Source organism: Triturus cristatus, chromosome 7 (genome assembly GCF_964204655.1).
Source record: "Triturus cristatus chromosome 7, aTriCri1.1, whole genome shotgun sequence".
Lineage (NCBI taxonomy): Eukaryota > Metazoa > Chordata > Amphibia > Caudata > Salamandridae > Triturus > Triturus cristatus.
The window spans coordinates 242010562-242031179 of NC_140590.1; the positions used below are offsets into that span (position 1 = coordinate 242010562).

Genomic DNA, 20618 nt, shown 5'->3' on the forward strand with positions numbered 1-20618 from the left:
TTCAGCTGCAGCGGCGTCCCCCATTACGCGATGCGACGACAGTGGCCTTGGCAGCGACACTCTTCTCCAACGTTTGCGAGACGCTTCCGCTCGATGCGATGTTGCAGTGGCGACACCCCTTTACACGATGCGACGACAGCAGCTCCGACGGTGGAACGCTTCTCTGTGGATGCGAGGCGCTTTTCTTGATGCGGTGCAATGCGACAACTACAATGGTTGCGATGGCGACACGCTTCTTCCTCGATGCGAGACTCTTCTCTTGATGCGGTGCAATGCGTCAGCTACAATGGCTGCGATGGCGACACGCTTCTTCGGCGTTGCGGGACACTTCCTGGATGATGCGAGACGCTTCCGCTCGATGCGATGCTGCAGCGGCGACACACTTTACGAGATGCGACGACAACAGCTCCGACGGCGGCACGCTTCTCCTTCTTGGGTCGCGCTTCCAGCTCCTTGCGACACGCAGTCCCTCAGAAGGCCCAACAACAGCAGCAGGCACTTCCAAAGAACTCTGGGGAGCTGGGGGGTGAAGTCTGTTGTTCCTAAGACTTCAGCAGGAGGCAAGCTCTTTTCCAAGCCCTTGGAGATCCTTCACAAGTTGAGCAAAAGTACACACAAAGTTCCTTTCTCCTCTCCCCAGTTTCAGGGATAGCTTCCTACTCAGCTTCTTCCGGTTCCTCCCTCACCAGAGGTTCTTCTTGTTTTCCCAAAGTGATCTAAATTCTTGGTATCAGGGTCCCAATACTTATACCCCAAAATCCTTTGTCCTCTGAGGTCAGAGGGGCCTTTGCCTTGTTCAAACCGGTTCTGGTCAGTCCTGGAGCACTTTGTTTACCTGACTCCTTCTTTTCTTTCAGAGTGCAGGGCAGATACATCAGACGCCCCACAGGAGGTGGAGCCAGCATTGTGGAGGGAAAGCACAGCCCTGGAGCACTTTGTTGACATGATTCCTTCTCTCCTTTCACAGTGCAGGGCAGAGACATCACACGCACCACAGGGGGTGGAGCCAGCACTGGGGGGGGGGGGGGGGCAGGCACTGTCCTATTCAGGTCCCAGGTGCAACTCCTCCCACCCATCTAGGTGCAGATCTCTCTATTTACCACTGGGCGGACTCACGCTGTCTCCTGGAATCCCCCAGCCCTGTCACTCAAACTCCAGACAAGAAATACACAACCTAGCAGAGGCAGGTTTGAATGGTTAGACAAGAAAATACCTACTTTCTAAAAGTGGTATTTTCAAACACAGAATGTTCAAACCAACTTCACTAAAAGATGTATTTTATCATTCTGAGTTCAGGCATACTAAATTCGAATTTCTACCATGTTCCCTGAGTCAGTTAGGATTATAAGATGTGATAACCAAACTGCCCATTCTGGCCTATGGAGAACAGGTAGCCTTGCAATAGTGAAAAACGAAAATGGCTGTAATTCACCATAAGGACATGCCACACACACCAGGGCATGTCCTACCTTATACTTACAATGCACCCTGCCCTTGGGCCTACCATAGGGGTTTCTGCTATGAAGAAACGGGAAGGTTTAGGGACTGGCAAGTGGGTGCACTTGCCCAGCCAGCATGACAGTACCAGACTGCACGCAGGCTCTGCAATGGCAGGCCTTAGACACACTTTTACAGGCTGCTTCTGTGGGTGGCACAACCAGTGCTGCAAGCCCACCAGCAGCATTTGGATTTACAAGCCCTGGGCACTCCTGTTGCACTGTACTAGGGTCTGACAGATAAACCAAACCAACCAATCATGGAATCACTAATTCATACTATAATTTACATTAGGGAGAGCATATGCACTTTAGCACTGATCGGCAGTGGTAAAGTGCCCAGAGTCATAAAACAGCCAACAATAGGTCAGAAAAAATATAGGAGGAAGGCAAAAAGTTCTGGAATGACCCTGCAAAAAGGGCCAAGTACAACAAGCATGAAACAAATGGACACAAAAAAGCCTTAATTTGCTAAATGAAAGAGGTTACCCAATAATTTTTTTTATAACTTTTCTGAGACTGAATCGTACTCAAATAATTGACTCTGGGGGTGTAAATGCAGAATCAGTAATGCCGGAAGTGAAGTCTCTAACTTGCAGAGTGTAAGCGTCACTTTAAAAGAGGTGTAAAACTCACTGAGCTATCTATCTTATCACAATGATCTGTTTTGTGAAGCCAACCAACATCTCGGATTAGTACAAGCTAAGGGGCATATCAGCAACAACCGGCGATAATTATCGCTAAGCGCACTTAACGCTAGGATAGTTATCGCCGGCTATCGCTTGGTTTTATTGCGGCGATAGCGCGCTATCAGCAACGCTTATCTCCAGAGCGATAAAAACAACCGAGTTAGCTGCCAAATGTGCAATTATCACTGGGATTCCAGCGATAATCGCAAAACATTTGGCGCTACGTTGCTGATAGGGCTACACATACTTAGCAATGATATCCTCCTTCAATAGGATATCATGGCTAAGTCAGTTTAAAAGCAGGCGTAGGGAAAGTAGCGCTAACCGTGGTTATCACTACTTTTCTTATCGCTCTACAGGTTAGGGTGAGGCTTGATAATAGGAGAAATGTCGCTTAGCGACATTTCTCCCATTATTCTGGGGAGGAACGCCCACTTTGCATCTCATTAGCGATGCAAAGGTCGGCGTAGGGAAAAAGGGTGCTAACATGCGAATATGCATGTTAGCACCCTCTTGCTGATAGGACGAAGGTTTTATATCCGCTTTTCTGGCTTTTAAAGCCAGAAAAACTGAGCTAAATCCCTTGCTGATATGCCCCTAAGTGATTAACACAGGAAAAAGTGACATCCACAGTTTTCTGGAGCAGGCATTAATTACAGGTATTAATTACGAAGTGTGAGCTCAGTTGGACTCTAGAAGTCACCAGCTATCCCTTCCGGACCAAGTGATTTACTTTCTTCTCTGCAGCACGCAGACAATGGCCTGCTTATTTTTGGAAGCTACAATCAGCTTTGGCTTAAAAAGCTTGTATGTTTGACAGTGTTCCTGAAGACCACAGCAATAAGGAGAGATGGGCAGGCTTATAGCATCCTGCACAAAATACTGCAAGACTCTGGCTGCCTGTGAAAGGATGAAAATTCAAAAGTTCCACTGAAGCCAATTTGTAACAAGCAACTTAGTGGGAGGGGCCGAAACGAAGGCAGCATTAACGATGAAGGGAGGGAGCGAGAGTATCAAAGGCAACAAGCAACAAAGGAGGAAGTAAGACAGAAAAGCAACAAAAAGTACCTCCATCTAAGCGCAAGCTGCAGAAGGACACCAATAAAGACATTAATCAGTATGGGTTTTTTTTGGTAATTTATCTAGAAAGTTTTATATAGCACGAACATGACCCAGGTGGGTATCTGAGCGCTTTACAGTTAGGATAGGTGGGGTAAGGAGGTGAGAAGGACAAGCATAACTAGAGAATAGATAAAACGAGCAAGGTAGGAGTACATTACAATTAGGATAGGATGGACACGGTACATGGAGCAGAGCATTAAATACATAAGTGAGCAAAGCAGGTGAGTGCTGCGAATCCAAGGTGCACAATAATCTGGTAGTCAATCATTTGATTGGTCAATGCTCCATCGAAGAGACAAACACACAAAGAGGAAGTGAAGTCTGTTTGCGCTGACCGATGATAACCAAGAAAGTGAGAGTGACGATGAAGCCAAGCAATGGTAAGTAATAGCCAGGCTAAAATCCCATTTTTGGAGTTTAAAAAATAATAATAATAGATCGCCACAAGTGACAGCACATGCCCGCTGCCTGCAAATGAGACCTTAAAAACAGGGTGGCAATGAACCAACAAACATGGTTAAAAGATAAGATAAAATGATCAAAGAAATAAAATAAGCTAGAGGCAAATGAAATAAGAGTACGAAAGTAAGAAAGAGAGAAGAAAAGAAAGACAGAAGGGCAGTGCCTAATTTGAGCCGGTGCTTTCGGTGCTCAGCACTGGCACTTAATTGTTTTCCGGTGCTCGGCAACCACACCTAACTGTTCTAACTATGGTGTTGACAGTCTACCACATGGTGGCGCTGCTCATCTAATTTAGAGATGAGCAGAACCCCGGTTGTTTAGAAATACATTATACATTAAAATAATGCTAATACCTGCCTCCCCAGCCATTCCTTTAGCGTTGGGGACCTGGAATAATCTGAACTGTCGCATTTACATGCGAGAGAGATAGTTAGTAGTTGTTTTGGCAGCAATGACAATGGGCGATGTTTGGTGCAAGCTGCAGTGGCCTCCTGGTCAGAGCCCTGGCACTTAATATTTTACAAATTAAACACTGCAGAAGGGAGAAAAGAGAAGTAAGGAAGAATTGGGGAAAACATTCAAGAGGACTATCCTTAAAAAGGTGGCATGTTTTGCACACCTCTGTGGTGCGATGTGGTTGAAATTGGCTGGTGTTTTAATTTTCTGGCTACTTACTTGCAACATCAGTTGTACATTTGTTCCATAAAAAAGTTAAATACATAGGGGCAGATTTACAAGCCCCTTGCGACACATTACGCGGCCGTTGCGTCACTTCTGTGACGCAGCAGCGGCGTAAATCATGCGCCATGTTGCGCCTTGTTTACAATGTGACGCATCTAGGGAGATGCGTCACGTTGTAAAGCCCTGTGCCACATTAAACCTGTGTCAGGTTTAATGTATGGAGGATGGGCATTCCATCAGAAAAAGCCTCTGAAAAGTGACGCAGTGAAATCTACAAGATTTCACTGAGTCACTTTTCCGACGCCGCTGGGTCAAAACCCTGCGCCTGCTTGAAGCAGGCGTAAGGTGTGACGCAGCATGTTAGATATGGGAAGCCCCTAGGCATTGCTGGAGTTGCGTCGCTCTTGCGACACGACTCCTGCAGTGCGCCGTCCTTAGTCATCAGATGCGTGACGCATCTGTTTATCCTTGCGCCACGATGCGCCGCATTGTAAATGCAAAAACAACAATTGATGGACAGAATGCAGAACAATGTCATACATTCACCCCAGTACAGAGATCTGGGCCTAAATCCATCGTTTTTTTGCTCAACATGCCGTTCCAGTTTGAACCCAGCCATATGCAAATCAGTCTTGACCCTGTGCCTCATGGGAACAGTCCAGCCCGAACTGCAAAGCCAGGTCCTCCCTGGACTGGAAACAAGCATCCTAGGACCGGTTTCTGGCATTTCAGCCGTCTTCAGCCAGGCTTGCTTGATTTCCAGTGGCATGGAGAGCAAGGGACCCACGTCTGGGCATACCCTTCCCACTCGGGGGGACCAATGCAAAAACAACAATTGATGGACAGAATGCAGAACAATGTCATACATTCACCCCAGTACAGAGATCTGGGCCTAAATCCATCGTTTTTTTGCTCAACATGCCGTTCCAGTTTGAACCCAGCCATACGCAAATCAGTCTTGACCCTGTGCCTCATGGGAACAGTCCAGCCCGAACTGCAAAGCCAGGTCCTCCCTGGACTGGAAACAAGCATCCTAGGACAGGTTTCTGGCATTTCAGCCGTCTTCAGCCAGGCTTGCTTGATTTCCAGTGGCATGGAGAGCAAGGGACCCACGTCTGGGCATACCCTTCCCACTCGGGGTGACAAATGCAAAAACAACAATTGATGGACAGAATGCAGAACAATGTCATACATTCACCCCAGTACAGAGATCTGGGCCTAAATCCATCGTTTTTTTGCTCAACATGCCGTTCCAGTTTGAACCCAGCCATATGCAAATCAGTCTTGACCCTGTGCCTCATGGGAAAATTCCAGCCCGAACTGCAAAGCCAGGTCCTCCCTGGACTGGAAACAAGCATCCTAGGACCGGTTTCTGGCATTTCAGCCGTCTTCAGCCAGGCTTGCTTGATTTCCAGTGGCATGGAGAGCAAGGGACCCACGTCTGGGCATACCCTTCCCACTCGGGGTGACAAATGCAAAAACAACGCCACTGGAGTCAAGCTATCCTGGCTGATGACGGCTGATAGCCAGAAACCGGTCCTAGGATGCTTGATTCCGGTCCAGGGAAGACATGGCTTGGCAGTTCGGCCTGGACTGTTCCCATGAGGCACAGTGTCAAGACTGATTTGCATATGGCCATGTCTAAACTGGGGTGGTGTAGTGGGCAAAAGAACGATGGATTTAACCCAGATCTCTTGACTGGGGGAGAATGTCTGCATTGTCAGCATTCCGTCCATCAATTGTTTGTTGTAACGCATTGTAAATGCGGCGCATCTGTGGTGGCACAAGGGTAAACGCGTGACGCATCTTACCTGGCGCATCCCTGCTGATATGCAGGGATGCGCCAGTCCTTGTAAATCTGCCCCATAGAGTGCACTGAACATAAGAAGTAGGGAAACCGATTTTAATTAAGTGATCAAATTAGGAAAAAGAGAACCTCAGGTTATACTGTTTTGATAAATATATTTCATTTGTATCTTCATGTAACCTATGCAGTAACCCCCTAAAATACGATTATAAGAGCCACATTGATTTACATATCTATGAGACGGGGACAGACCCAGTCAGCTCCTAACCCCGGTTTCAAAAGTTAGTAACAAAAAGACCGGTTTTCCGTTATCCAGGCAGTCTCTCTGACCGCCGGAGACGATCAAATGGTCAACTGTCTGTTGTTGCAAGATATTTGCATTAGTGAAACGTCAGCTCATACCATGCGGGTTACCCAGTTGGCTGAGCGTGTGTGGTCACTCCCACCATGCCTTGCGAGGTTGGACGCTAAAGTTTGTTGCTTCTTCTCTATCCCGCAAGGGGGACTGCACCAAGAGCAGCAAGCAACTGTTGGGACTTTGTGATCAGCAGTGTAATATAACTATTGCCTCAGGGCGCCCTCGTGTGGCTGAAATGTGGAACTACCGATAAAACACACAAAGTATGAATCAACAAGAAAATCTGCAACGGATCTGCTGCATGTGTACACCGCCTTGGTGACCTTGTGATAGGGTTGAGGGCCTCGAGGCAGATCATAAACAATAGGGGCGGGGCCCTAATTAGCAAAGGCACTCTGTCATGTGGCGTCGCATTACAGGAAACGTTAGCACAGCACTTCTATCCCTCACTTAAAAGAGAACCAGCTATTACAGTCCAAGCTGAAATAGTGTTTACTATATCTGTTATGTACTATACACATACGTGATATATGATTGTAAACATGTATACAATGTGTACATTCGTTTCTAAACCAAACATGCTTGTTGTATGTGAATATAAAGCAGTTAGTGTTTTTGACAATGAGACAATACAATACATGGATTCATAAGCCTTTAAACTATTTGCATAACATTGGATAATTGAAAAGTGTATATTCCTCCTGCGTAATGAAATATAGTTTTAGTAATGCAGATACCGATTAAGAAGCTAGGCTGATTTGAAGTTTTCATTTATATGTAGAATTCATAAAGTTGATATCAGAGACCTCTTTAGATGTCAAAAGTATTATTTATGGTACATCAGAAAATGTGACCTGGTGCATGATCTGGTGATCTGGTGTATGGATTATCAGCCGTTTTGAATTTACTTTCCAAAAAATAAACAATAAATGTAGAGACCCAGAAATCTTAAAGGTTTTTTCATTTATTGAAATCACATTGATGTTTTGAAGATAGAAATGAGTTATAGCGCTCAGAAATTACTATAAAGTAATACTATTCATATATAGGCATGGTATTTTATGAATGCATTTAAAACGTGTTTTCACAGACTAAAAGGTGCAGGGTGCATTTTTTTAAAGAGTTAACAGCTGTCTGCTGTAAGGAAATGCATCTTTTTGCATGTTCATCTCCACATATTTTAACTACTTCTGCTGGTTTTTCGACTCAGAGAGTACTGAGGTCTGCCAACCAGACCTCGGTGCTAGTGTTCTAACCCCTTACAAAGTGTATGTCGAATTGGCTACCCCCCACTGGCAGAGACTGACTTACTCTTAAGTCCCTAGTCGGGGCCCGACTGGGAACCCAAAGCAGCCCTCGCACTTTTGTCGGACAGGCCCTCACACACTGCATAGTGAGCAAGCCTGACCACTACAAGAGGAGTTTTTGGGGCGGAGGTGCAAGTGTGAAGCACTGGCTGGCCGTAGGGGTTGAAACTGCAGCACTACTACAAAACCGTCACCCAGTAATAAAACTGGCCCCCACCCTTGCAGCCTTCCAGGGAAACGCCTGATGAATGGTATGGCCAATCTGTCCCTCGTATATGGTACCCAGTGCACCCAGGGCACGTAAGGCAGAGTGTCCACCCAGGGCTGCAGCACTGATTGTGTCACCCTGCGGTAACTTTCAAACCAATGGCAAAGACCCCATTTTCCTTAACAATGTATGTGTCACGTCCCGGCGTAGTTAGTGGCGGGAACCACACTTGAGGTGAGCGTGTGCGAGTGAATGCCGGGGCATTGGTGTGAGGGACTACATCTCCCAGAATCCTGTGAGGGGCGTCACCTGCCTTCTCTCGGACTTCCTTCATAAGCTCCGCCCTGGGACTGCTCGGAGGTTGTCAATCCCGTTACTTTTGCAACTACGTTTGACCTGCCGTCCTCGTTTCAAGCTCAACTTGTCCCGCTAGCTCCCTGCTGAGACCGACTACACCCCGGAGCAGCCCTCTGAGATCGGAACCGGAGCACTTCACACACGCGCTGAGCCGCGCGTCCGGAAACCGTTACGGGGATCTGGTCCTCGCGACTCCAACTACGTTGCTGCCGGAGGTCTACCTCAGTACTTACTCTATGGTGCTTGCTGATTTCGACCCCCCCGCGCATTGGCACGCAACCTTGTATATTTGCATCCTGATTCTACAGGGTGTTCCTCGGCGAGCCGTTTGAAAGGCTCGGATCCCGTTTTTGTTGTTTGCTCGCCAAACCCCCAGGAGGGGACTCCAAGAGCCGTTTGTAAGGCTCGTTTTTGATTTATAAGTACTTTCACTCGCCACAGTAACAGGCCAACATCTCCAATGGGAATCGCTATTGGGCGAGACCGCTGTCTCTAACACTACTGGGTTCCTGTCTATTTCTACACGTAAGCGGATCTCTATCCTTGTTGTTCCTGCTCTAGCGAACCACAGTCCATCAGAGCTAAGTACTTTTTCTTAATGTGTTTCAGAAGGAGTTTAGCTCGCATGCCATGAGAGGGGTGACACGCTTCATGAGGTGGTTAGATAAAACCCTGGACTAAGAGAACCCTGCATCCGGCATTGTGATTGTGTGTTTGTTGTCAGTACCCTTATACCCCATCCTTCCTGAATGCTGGTGGTTCATAGGGTGTGTTCTGCTTATTTCTCACTGCAGGGAACACAGGGTTTATACAGTTGGAGATCCAGAGCCTGACAGAAGTCTGTTACCTGTCCACTGAGAGTGATTTGCTGCTTTGCCTTTCTTGTTTCTTTTGTCCCTTTTTTCCCTTTCCCCTGATGGGGAGTTGTCCGGCGAGGGTACTATATATATACTCCCGGGCTGCTCCGCAGTGGGGGCAGGGTTCCCTGTCATCTTTCATCGCTCCCGCTGTATCCGGCTTGAAGGTTAGTGGTAATCTGCTTACAGTCTGACAGTATGTAAGTCTCTCCTAAGGAAGGCCTATTGAGCTGTAAGGCAGGGAGATGCCTATTATGAAGTAGGACATGTATTTTATATATATGTCCTGACAGCAAAGGTTCCTAATCATTGTTTTGCTCTGGGAGAGTTTGTAGCCCCATTGGCTAGCATAGGGTTACCGGTTGACTACTAAGCCCAGAAACTTCTGAATGGGATTACTTAGATGGGTGTTGTAGGTATCAATTTAGTCATGACACTAAACCCGACTTGTTGCCCAGGTTGAATTTAATGCCATTATTAAAGAAATGCAACTTTTAGAAAGTTGCCACTCTGTGACCCAGTTTGTCCAGTGGCCTCACATGGTCACTGGCGACTAGACTGCTTTCTGCCCTCTTGGGGATTACTGTGAATGACTCTAAGGCTTAGGAACAATCGCAACCTACAACAGGGTGAGGTGTTACCTCCCTGTCGCAGGAAGCCACTCAGGGTGTTGCCCCAAAAGGCAAGATTACTTTCGGTAGTTAAATGGTTATCAAGAGGCTCCCCTTTGTTCAGATAGATGGACTGGTGGTGGGAACAGAGAGGGTAGACCACTGCCCAAACCGGTTTTCCCATTGACGTGTAGCCCACAGGTAGCCACACCTCTAGGGTGGGCTACCAAGCTCCTAACATCCTAGGAAGGTTTCAGTAATTTTGAGAGTGGGCAAAACAGTGCACCCTGGGATTGCTAGATGCCACATGTATCTGGAAAGTCATAACCAAGAAGGAGGGAACCTGGTAGGCCATTGGCTAGTGACTGCATCATCCGGAGCACTTTCTGAGAATAAATATTGCACCACTGGCACCCTGAACCTCCATTCACGCAGGAACTGGAGAAAGGACTAAATAAGGACTGCCCTGCTGACCCCTGGACTTGGCAAGAGAAGCAGCACCATCTGCTGCACTGAATCTGCCACACCTTGGGTGGCAAAGATAGGACTGTACCTGTAGCTCCTGGCTTGGGGAAAAGTTGCTCCTCACACCTACACCAAATAAGTGACTCCAAGGGTCAGTAGGCTGACCCCCTGAAACCAACAACGCTGGAGTAGCCCAACTTGGCAAGTCAGTAGTCCTTCCAACAGAATCCCTACTGACTGCCGCGGGGGGCCCAAAGAGACTGATCCTCAATGGCCACAAGTTGCACCTGAGTGAGCCGACCCAGGGGTGTCATCTGAGTCCAGCTGACTTCCACTATTTTGAAGTGGACTTCAAGGGATAGTGACCTCTGTGGCCAAAGTCACCCCACCTGACCAGTAGACAGAGGAGTAACCACAAAGGCAGTTCCGTCAAATGTACAGCACCCAGAGCATCCGTGAGCGTCTATCATGTCCTGCGTCCGTAGCATCAGGACCACTCCATTGAAGTTTATGGTGGTCGTGCTGTAAAGTTTGAAACTGGACTGGAAAACACTTTGGTTGCCAGGTAACTGTCCAGATACTCCTTATTGGCCTCCCAGACTTTCTCACTGTTGGATTTGGTCACCCAAGTCAGGCCGGACTAGTCAAACTCAACTCTTACAAACGTTCCAAATGTTTACAAACTTTACAGTTGCCAAAGACTGTTTGTGGTTAAACTATAAGGAACAGTTTTTTTTGCAGGTTTCCTCCCACTTTTTGCCCCCATTTGAACTACTAGCTGCTGGTTTTTCGACTCTTACAGTGCACTGAGACGTGCTAATCAGACCTCAGTGCCAGTGTTCTTACCCATGGTAAAGTGCAGGTCGAATCGGCTATCCCCAATTGGAAAGGACTGACCTATTTAGAAGTCCCTAGTACATGGCACCCAGGGTACCAAGGGCATGTAAGGCAGAGTGTCCAACCAGGGCTGCAGTACTGTTTGTGCCACCCTGTGTGTGACAAAGTACAAAATGACTCCAAGCCTGCCACTCCAGACTGGAAGGTTAGTTGTCACACTGTGAGTTCGACTTTGCAATTACTATTAATGGCAAAGCCACCACTTCCCATAATGATATTTGTAGGTCCCCCCTAAAGAAGGCCTATAGAGCCCTAAGGCAGGGAGCTGTATATTATTAAGTGGGACATATATGTTTTTATATGTCCCTTCAGCAAAAGCTTTCAGATTGCTCTTTTGATGGGACAAAGTTAGTTGCCCCTTTGGCTGATGCACGGTTACAGGCTGGCACCCCAGCCTGGAAAACTTCTGAATCGAAAATTGACACTTAGTGTCCTAGCTGGTCCAGTAGCCTCACATGGGCACTAGCCCACAGGCAGCACTCTGACCACCTGGGAAGTAGTGTGAAAGACTGCCAGGCTATGCAACAATATCAGCCTGCTGCATGGAGAGGTGTCACACCCCCTCACAGGAAGCCACTCAGGGTGTCAGCCCAAAAGGCAAGCTTCAGAGGGGAAGCCAGCTGCCTTTGATGGGCAAATGTTGCTTACACTCCATGGGGTTGGCCTATGTTCATGTAGGCAAGCTGGATACAGGGCCAGAGAGGGAAAATCCATTCCCAAACCGGTTTTCCAGTGGGCGTGTGGCCCTCAAGTAGTCACAACTCTGAGGTGGGCTACCAAGCTCCTAACAGTTGATGGAATGTCCAGACATCTTGAGAGTAGCTGGGATAGTGCACTCTGAGAACGCCAGATGTCACACATTGCTGGACATTCATCACCAAGCAGGAGGGGACATGCTAGCCCATTGACTAGTGACTGCATTGTCCTTTTCGGGCAATGTCCCAAGATAAATATAGCACCATGAACCTTAGATCATGCCGGATTTGGAAAGAGGACCAAAGAAGAACTACGCTGCTGCCTGTGGAATCGTACAAAGAGAGGTAGCATCGTCTGCTGAACTTCATCTGCTGCACTCTGGGCTTGCAAAGTATGGATTGTGCCTTTGGCTCCTAGCTCAAAGAAGAGTTGATTCTCAGTCCCAGACCAGAACAGTGACTCAAATGATCACTCTGCTTATTGCGTGGAACCAGCTCCAGGAACAAAACAGCTGAAATAGTTCACACCAGCAAAGTGCTAGACACTGGAGAAAATTTGCTGCTAGCTGCTGCTGGGAACCTCGAGAGAGGCCAATCTTTAATGACCAAAAGTTGCACCGAAGTCTGCTGGACCCAGGAGTGTCGTAAAAGTCTGGATTGGTCACTCCAGAGGGACACTAGCCCCCACTAAAGGATTTTGCACCAACCGTTGTATCTGGAGGCCAGAAGCTCAGCCACTGCTGTCCTTCTACCACCGTAAAGAGGAATTTTTGGGTCCCCAACCTTTGTGGGTAAAGTTGGCCCATATCACCAGTAGACCGGGAAACTACCACAAAGGCAACCCTGTCAACCGTATCCTTAAGTATCTTTTCATCCTCCTTCCCTAGCATCAGGACCACTCCATTAGTGACTATGGTGGTTGTGCTGTAAAGGCTGGAACTGGACTGACAAATGCTCTAGTGGCCAGGTAACTGTACAAATGTACCCCACTGGCCCTCTATGCCTAAATCCTGTCAGATTTGGTTGCCCAAGCCGAGCCAGAATAGTCAAACATAACTTTTACAAACTTTTAAAAAGTTTGGAAACCTTTTGTTGATCAATGCTTGTTTGCAGTTAAAATTCAAAGTGATAAAATATTTGAAAAATCATATCTCCAGAACCCTCCAGGCAATTGTGCTCATAATGCTCTCTAAAATTCATCAAAATACAATCTATTGTTAGAAAATTGGGATTGTGTTCCTTTCGTGTTTTGTGGCTTTCTTATTTTGTTGTTTGTTACTGTTAAATACTTTAAACTAAGTTCCTTTGTTCAAGCCTTGCTGCTGTAAAGACATAGCTACCCAGGGTTGAGCTTAGAGTTGTTCAAATGAGCCTCACTGAACTCAATAAAGGGCTTTGCGAGTGCATCCCACGAGAAGGCCCCACAGCCATATCGTATATTAAGCCAAGATCCTCACACTGAGATTTAAGTTGTATTAAAAAATCTGTTTCTCCGGAACCCTCTGCTGGACTTAGCTGATATTGGACTCTAAAAATTAATTAAAATGTGATCTACTTTTATACATTAGTGTTGGATTTCTTTTGTGTTGAGTGGCTTCCCTATTACTTTGTTTAAGCCTTGCTGCTCGAAGTCATAGCTACCCAGGGCTGAGCTTAAGGTTTACAAACTAGCCTGACTGGACCGAAGACAGTTTTGGAAAGTGTATTACACTCTAAGGATGCAGAGTAGCACCATATAAAAGACCCAAATCCTCACTGTTTGATGATGGTCCTTAATCAGTTTCAAAGTCTAAAATGTTCATCTTATCACATCTTTTAGCAATGGAAGGGTCAATGGTGAGCCTGTATTCTTGCAGGTAAAAGCCTAAAAGAACCCCCCCCCCCTCTTAGGACTTTCTCAGAAATAGAATTATGCCAGCAGGATCAAGGGTTAAAAACATACTGATACCACATTACAAGTGTGTGGGATGTGGCAGTGTTTGTAAAAAGTAAGCATCCAAAAACTGGGGCAGAAAGTGGCACAGGGAACACCTCCAAGCGTCCATAGGGCTTCGGCTAAGGTGAATGGTTGTCCAGTCTCTACAAATAGTGGGGGGACTTCATTCACCTGTATCTACCCCTGGTTTGTGCCCAGCTGAGGCCTGTTATAATTAGACTGCACAGTGCATCACTTACCCATAGAACGTTTACTATAGCTCTTTTACTAAACACATGTAGCTTGAGGAACGGAGGAACACTGCCATGTGTGAGTGAGAGTGAACGGGGTGGGGATGAGGGGGTGCAGGTGAGGGGCTCTTTAAATCTGTAGTTTGTAGGTGCATCGCAAGATGCTGGACATATGCCATATTATGCATAGACACGTGCGAACACTCCCATCAGGGCTTCTGGTGGCTGAAGCGCTTGGCACCCTTTTGTCCTCCACTGATGGCTCCAGCACCCCATATCCTAGTTTTTCACCATGAGGAAGCTCCCAGAACATCAGCATAGGTGAACACAACCTCCGTGGCCCGTGCAGGCTGTAGGGAGCAAAAGAAACAGGCCATCAGGAATATCAGGGTACATTAGAGGTGCACCAGGACCTGCATCAGAGATTATTGCTCACCGTCTACGGTGATGTACAATTCACAGTGTTCCCACTGTGTGTGCACTAATCATGGTGTACATTAGGGACTATAAATGTCCATCACATCCTGCAATCACAGTTTAGACTATTGCATGTTACATGTGTACAGCTAGTTTTGGACTCTTGTGGGACAGGCTTTGTCCTTGAATGTCACTGGCTACCAAATCCCTCATATAAAGATGCCATTGTTAGGGAGATCCCCTGGCCCTATCTCCAGACACAGTATTTCCAGCCACGTGCTTTCTATTTACAAACCTTTGAAGTCATTTCTAGTCTGCTTCCATGCGACATTTTCATGTTTGCAGTGTGCGTATGTGTAACACTTTGAGTCACATTTCTATACTCTAGCAGGGTGTGCATCAGCTGACATTGAAAGAGCATGTTCAGTCCTTCCAAATCCCCTTTGCTCTTCCCTACCATGCCACAGACTCACTTTCAGATACTGACACAGGGGAAGAGTGGAGGATTAGCTCAGAGCATAGCTAAACAGTCTGGTTGCTGCCATCATGTACAATTGGAGCCTAAACTGTGAAGGTGGTTGCAAGAGGTGGGCCTGGGCCCTCATGTTTCAGGACCACATCTTAATTTTCATTATCAGACTTTGACTCAGATCAGGAGACAGAAAGGCAGAAATGGGAGAAAGAAGGAGAAGGGAAAGAGAGTAAAATAGTGATGAAGGGAGAAAGCACAGAAGAATTCAAAACAACTGCAACAGTGAAATAATTAGACAGGAAGTGTGAGGAGGTCAAAGGAATAGGCATGAGGTGGAACCAAGACTGGGTAGACCTGGGGCCAAACTTATCAACATTTTGTGCGACACAACACAGCAAGACAGCTTGCTGCGCTGCATGAAAGGGATAGGGTAGGAATGTGCCCTATTTGTTAATAAATTCCTGCTCTCTGCCTGCACTGGTGCACAATCTGCTGCATAGCCCCTACACAGGCAAATGGGTGCCTGCATTGCAGGCAGGATTATTTTGAACAGGAAGGGACACCTTCCTGCACAACAATAATTCTTAGTGACTTCTTCCTCTTTCTAAGTGTGCTGAATAATGTACCTTCCCTGAGAAGGCTTAGCATTTTAATGCATTCCCAGGTTTACCAGTCTTGGTAAATCTGGGAATGCATCAAAATCCTTAGTTGGATGCGTGGGAACACCCACGCTCCACTCATGAAACGCCTTCTCAGGGCACAGTTACACAAGGAAGTGACTTATGTTGCCTTATGTTACTCCAGATTAACCAAGCAATGCCAGGCCATGCAAAGTGGCCTCGCATTGCTTGGTAAATCTGAATTATGTATTGCATTGCCCCAGCAACACCATACATGATGCAAGGGCAAAGCAATACAATGATAAGTCAGGCCGTTTGTGTTCTGCTGCCCCATCATTCATCAGCACCAGTGGCAAACTGCTCACTTCTTGAAAGAAGAAGTGGGTGTTAAGTTAGTTTGTTGATTTGGATGGATTAGAATTGGTGTTTCCTGAAATGAGGATCTCTTGACTTGTGTCAAGGTGCAGGACATGTAGAGTTTGCACTGGTGGATGCACTTTTACATCTTGAAGGCTCAGATGATTTGCTTAGCTTCTGATTGGAATTCTTATGAATTTGATTTTGGAAGTCTGGGTTTGAGCCAGCAGGCAGTGTCCTTCTGAAGCAGATTTGACGGAAGAGCCTTGAGGTGGTGGGATGAAAGGGACATGGGCTACTGAAGTGGAAAGTTGCCTAAGATCTAATGTTTTAATGAGTGTGTAGCGAGTGTTTGCTGGAGAGCATGTGGCAGATGAGGGCAGGTTGAAAGGTTGCCTCTTTACAATTTTATGTCTGGAATTAGCCAAGATCTTTTTATTTTACTACAATTATATGCACAATATACCTAAATTTATAGGCCCACAGCCAGACCTCTACATCCAGTGGTTGGTGGCCTGCTATTGTCATTCACATTTTTATTAGCCTAGAGCAGAATACAACATTGGGCAATGGGTCAGTCCCCTTAAGCCATTACTTAACCTCACTGTGAGTGTAATGGCATTCTGTCATATCACAAGGAGCATATCAGCACACAGAGTAATTCCTTAAGAGCCGTGGGCTACTATTGCAGTGTATGAGTTTTGAGATCAAAAATATATTTTGCTTTTGACTAGTGACAAAACAAAGCAGTCATTGACAAAACCATAAGGCTGAAGGCCACACAATAGCTATTTTCTTTGCCAATGCCTCTTTGAGCTGGACTAGAGACAACTTTAGGAGTCGCCACGCATCTTTAGAATGTTATAATAATAATTAATAATAATATTAAACAGAGATGGGTTTTCAGTCATTCCCCATCAGACTTACATGTTTGAAGTAAACACAAGGAGATGATGGACGAGCGCTGAAACTTTTCAGAGACTCACCCCCAGTCACAGATCTAGGTTGAATCCATCATCCTTCTTTAGCTCTCTTCGCCACCCCAGTTCAGACCCAGCTATATGCAAATCAGTCTTGACCATGTGCCTCATGGAAACAGTCCAGCCCGAACTGCCAAGCCACGTCTTCCCTGAACCAGAAAAAAACATCCTGGGACCGGTTTCGGGGTAACACCCCTCATCAGCCAGGCTAGCTTGAATCTAGCGGCAAAGTGAGCAAGGGACCCACATTGGGGCATACCCTGTCAACTTAGGGCGAACAAAGCAAACACAAAGAGATGATGGATGGAGTGCTGAAAATTTTCAGACACTCACCTCCAGTCACATATCTGGTTTGAAGCCATCATCGTTCTTTAGCTCACTTCGCCACCCAAGTTCAGATTCAGCCATATGCAAATCAGTCTAGACACTGTGCCTCAAAAATTATGGATTTAGGCCTAAATCTCTGTACTGGGGCAAATGTATGACATTGTTTTGCATTCTGTCCATCAATTGTTCTTTTTGCATTTGATACCCCGAGTGGGACTGGTATGCCCAGGCGTGGGTCCCGTGCTTTCCAAGCCACTGGAGTCAAGCTATCCCGGCTGATCAGGGGTGAAACCCCGAAACCGGTCCTAGGATGCTCGTTTCCAGTCCAGGGAAGACCTGGCCTGGCAGTTTGGGCAGGACTGTTCCCATTGGGCACAGGATCAAGACTGATTTGCATATGGCTGGGTTCAAACTGGAATGGCTTGGGGAGCATAAAAACGATGGATTTAGGCCCAGATCTCTGTATTTGGGTTAATGTATGACATTGTTTTGCATTCTGTCCATCAATTGTTCTTTTTGCATTTTACATGTTTGAAGTGCCAAGAACATTTTGGAACAGCCCAAAGCACACAGATCAGGGATGGTTCATCACACTTCAGTCAATGGCTTCCTTGACACTGTCCGCATTTGGGATAACCATAGGGTGTTTGCAGCACCAGGAACTATGGTTAATGGCATTTAGCCCTTTTACATCTGCATGGACAATGACAGGAGACAGGATTGACTGGCAAGGGAGTCGAACTTTGCCACACATGAAATATTAGTACTGTAGTTATCTCAGAGATTTCAAATTCCATCTGTGTACCTTTGTCCTAATATAGTTGCTTTTTCACAGAATATTTTTTTCCTTTGATTAGTGTGTGCTCCAGAGTTTCAACCCGTGCTGTACTTACACACAGCATACTCTGGGAAGACACTTCAGATATGTCCTCACAGACAATAAGTGGTTTGGAAAGAATCATATGAGTGAAGTGCTAAGGCGTTTGTATAAATTAACATACTTCTTATTATGTTTAGAGAGATTTGCAGTTTGTCAGCACGACAACCTGGGAAAGTCAGGAGTCCTCTGGGTTGCCATTCCAAAACACAGGGCCCGATTAATGAATAGTTTTTGCTGGTGCTAAGTCACCAAAAGTGATGCAAACCAGTGCAAAGTATAGATTTGGAGTTTACTTTCCAATGCTGGATAGCTGACTGAAAGTACTACCAAGTGGTACAATTTACTACTTTTGAAATGAACTGCTTCAAAGGTCATTCGATGGATGCTTCTTGGGGGTTCCCGTGCAACCATCCATGGTTTTTGACGAAAAGCCCTATCTACTAAAATATGTAGACAGGGCCTTGCATAAAACTATTACAAATCTTTGAAATAGGTACAAAGAAGGAGAAAAGCTTTCTTTTCTTATTTAGCATCTGTGCCATACTGTACAGTTTACACATAAAGTGGGCAAAGTTTAAAAGTAGGTCAAAGGATACTATTGGGAACGTACCCTTCCACTCCAAACATATGGTAGACTCAAGCAGTTACCTTTGTACTATGGTGCAAAGGTGTGTGTATGTGTGGTGCTAGCCAGACAGTGCTTGAAAAGACAGCAACAGTACCATACCTTTGTAGATATGATGCTGCCCTGCTCTCCCTTTTCAGATAACATGGATCAGCAACCTAAGTTGGCTGGCATGAAAAAATAGTAAATGTGCCTTTCTTCTCAGAGAAATACTCTCCTCTCAGAGAAATACAATTTCCTGTTCCTTCTTAGACTTATTACAATTTAGTTGCCAATATTCTATTTGGCAGGGAAACACATAGAAGACAAGCTCTGCTTTTCTGAGGCCAGCACTTTGCTGTCCTTTCCACAAATAATGCATCCTTGGTTAATGTGACTTTCAATTTTGCACTTAATTAAGGTGTGGACATTACTTTAATGCCAACTGCAAAACACAGAGCACTCGACTTCTCCATTAGTGCAAAACCTCCATGGGCCCTGTATTAATCCTTTAGCAGCATGGGCTGCTTAAATTAAGTGTTGTTTGCTTTCAGAATAATTTTTGTTATTCATGTGCCTGTAATTGGAAACAAAGGGGCTTATTTACAAGCCCCTTGCACTGCTAGTACGTCAAGCTGCGTGACACAACAGTGGCACAACCTGCTTCCCAATATTTACAAGGACACGTAGAGCCACCCTTTGTGGTTTTATGTCTGCTTGTAAATATCGCCCCTTCACATGCATCACTTTGCGTGTAAGGGGTGTGACTTGAGTGTTGCCGTGGTTGTTCCCATGCAACACCCATGTATTCTGATCCATACCCAAATTCACGAGAAATCATAAACCTGGAAATGAGTCAGAATGCTACACCATGGTGCAAGGGTGCCTGTGCCGACGCGTGGCAGCCGATTGTGCGCCAGCGCTGGGGAAAGCACAGGGAAGTGGCATATTGTTGTAAATATGTTGCATCCCTTTGCTTTGAAAGTGACTCAGTGTGGCCCAGCCATACGGCTCTCGGTACGCACTGAGTCACTTTCATTGTAAATATGGCCCATTATCCATAAGAAAACAAGCAGCACTACAGGTACCAGCAGAGGTGAGAAGACGGATGGAGTGATTATCTGGATTGATAGAATTACAATGTAGAATGCCTCAAGCAAATAAAACATTCACACGCCATCGTCTTCAATTCTCAATCTTTGTCACCTCTGAGTAAGCAACCACCCTTCATATAATAAATGGGACCCTGCAATCCCTGTATAAAAAATTGTCCACAATTTCCTTATTGCAGTTAAGCTGTGACATCTCTAGTCACCTATAACAAATACATTGTGTAGTTATTCAACAGTAATAAATTATTACAATTGAGTTGTGACCCCACAATGCCTCATGCTGAGCCAGACGACAGAGTAAAAGATAGGTCACAGAGCATAAGTGCAGCTGCAGTTTAAATAAAACTTTTAGATGGCTTCTAGATATTCTTATCTGTTTTTCTAAAATGAACAACACTAAGGAGATAATGAAACGTTTAATTTTTTACACATTATAAGTCATTGCAGGAAGAATAGAACTTCTAAATGTTTCTACAAAATAGGAGCTACTTAATATGACTCACATGAAACTAATACTAATATTTTTTTGCAACAAAATACTAGCTTTTTTATGTTTAACTTCGTACTGTAGATTCTACTGTTATTATTCATGTCTGCAAACATACAATCTCTACTGTATCAAAAGGCAAGATACCAAGTATTTCAATGGTTTGTGGGATGATTGATGGTGT

At 45.7% G+C, this 20618-nt stretch overlaps 1 protein-coding gene across 6 annotated transcripts in view; it reads right to left on the reverse strand.

Annotated features, from left to right (window-relative positions):
* ASPDH (aspartate dehydrogenase domain containing) overlaps positions 1 to 20618 on the reverse strand; it is a 200921-nt gene that overhangs the window by 5901 nt on the left and 174402 nt on the right. For 3 of the 6 annotated variants that reach the window (XM_085616118.1, XM_085616121.1, XM_085616119.1), the window contains one exon: positions 7567 to 14528. The exons of 2 other annotated variants lie outside the window; for them this stretch is intronic. In XM_085616118.1, the coding sequence (XP_085472244.1) occupies positions 14309 to 14528 (220 nt within the window). In that variant the 3' untranslated portion in view covers positions 7567 to 14308. Of the gene's footprint in view, positions 1 to 7566; positions 14529 to 20618 lie in introns of those variants that run through there. One more of the 6 variants, XM_085616120.1, reaches the window with a different exon arrangement.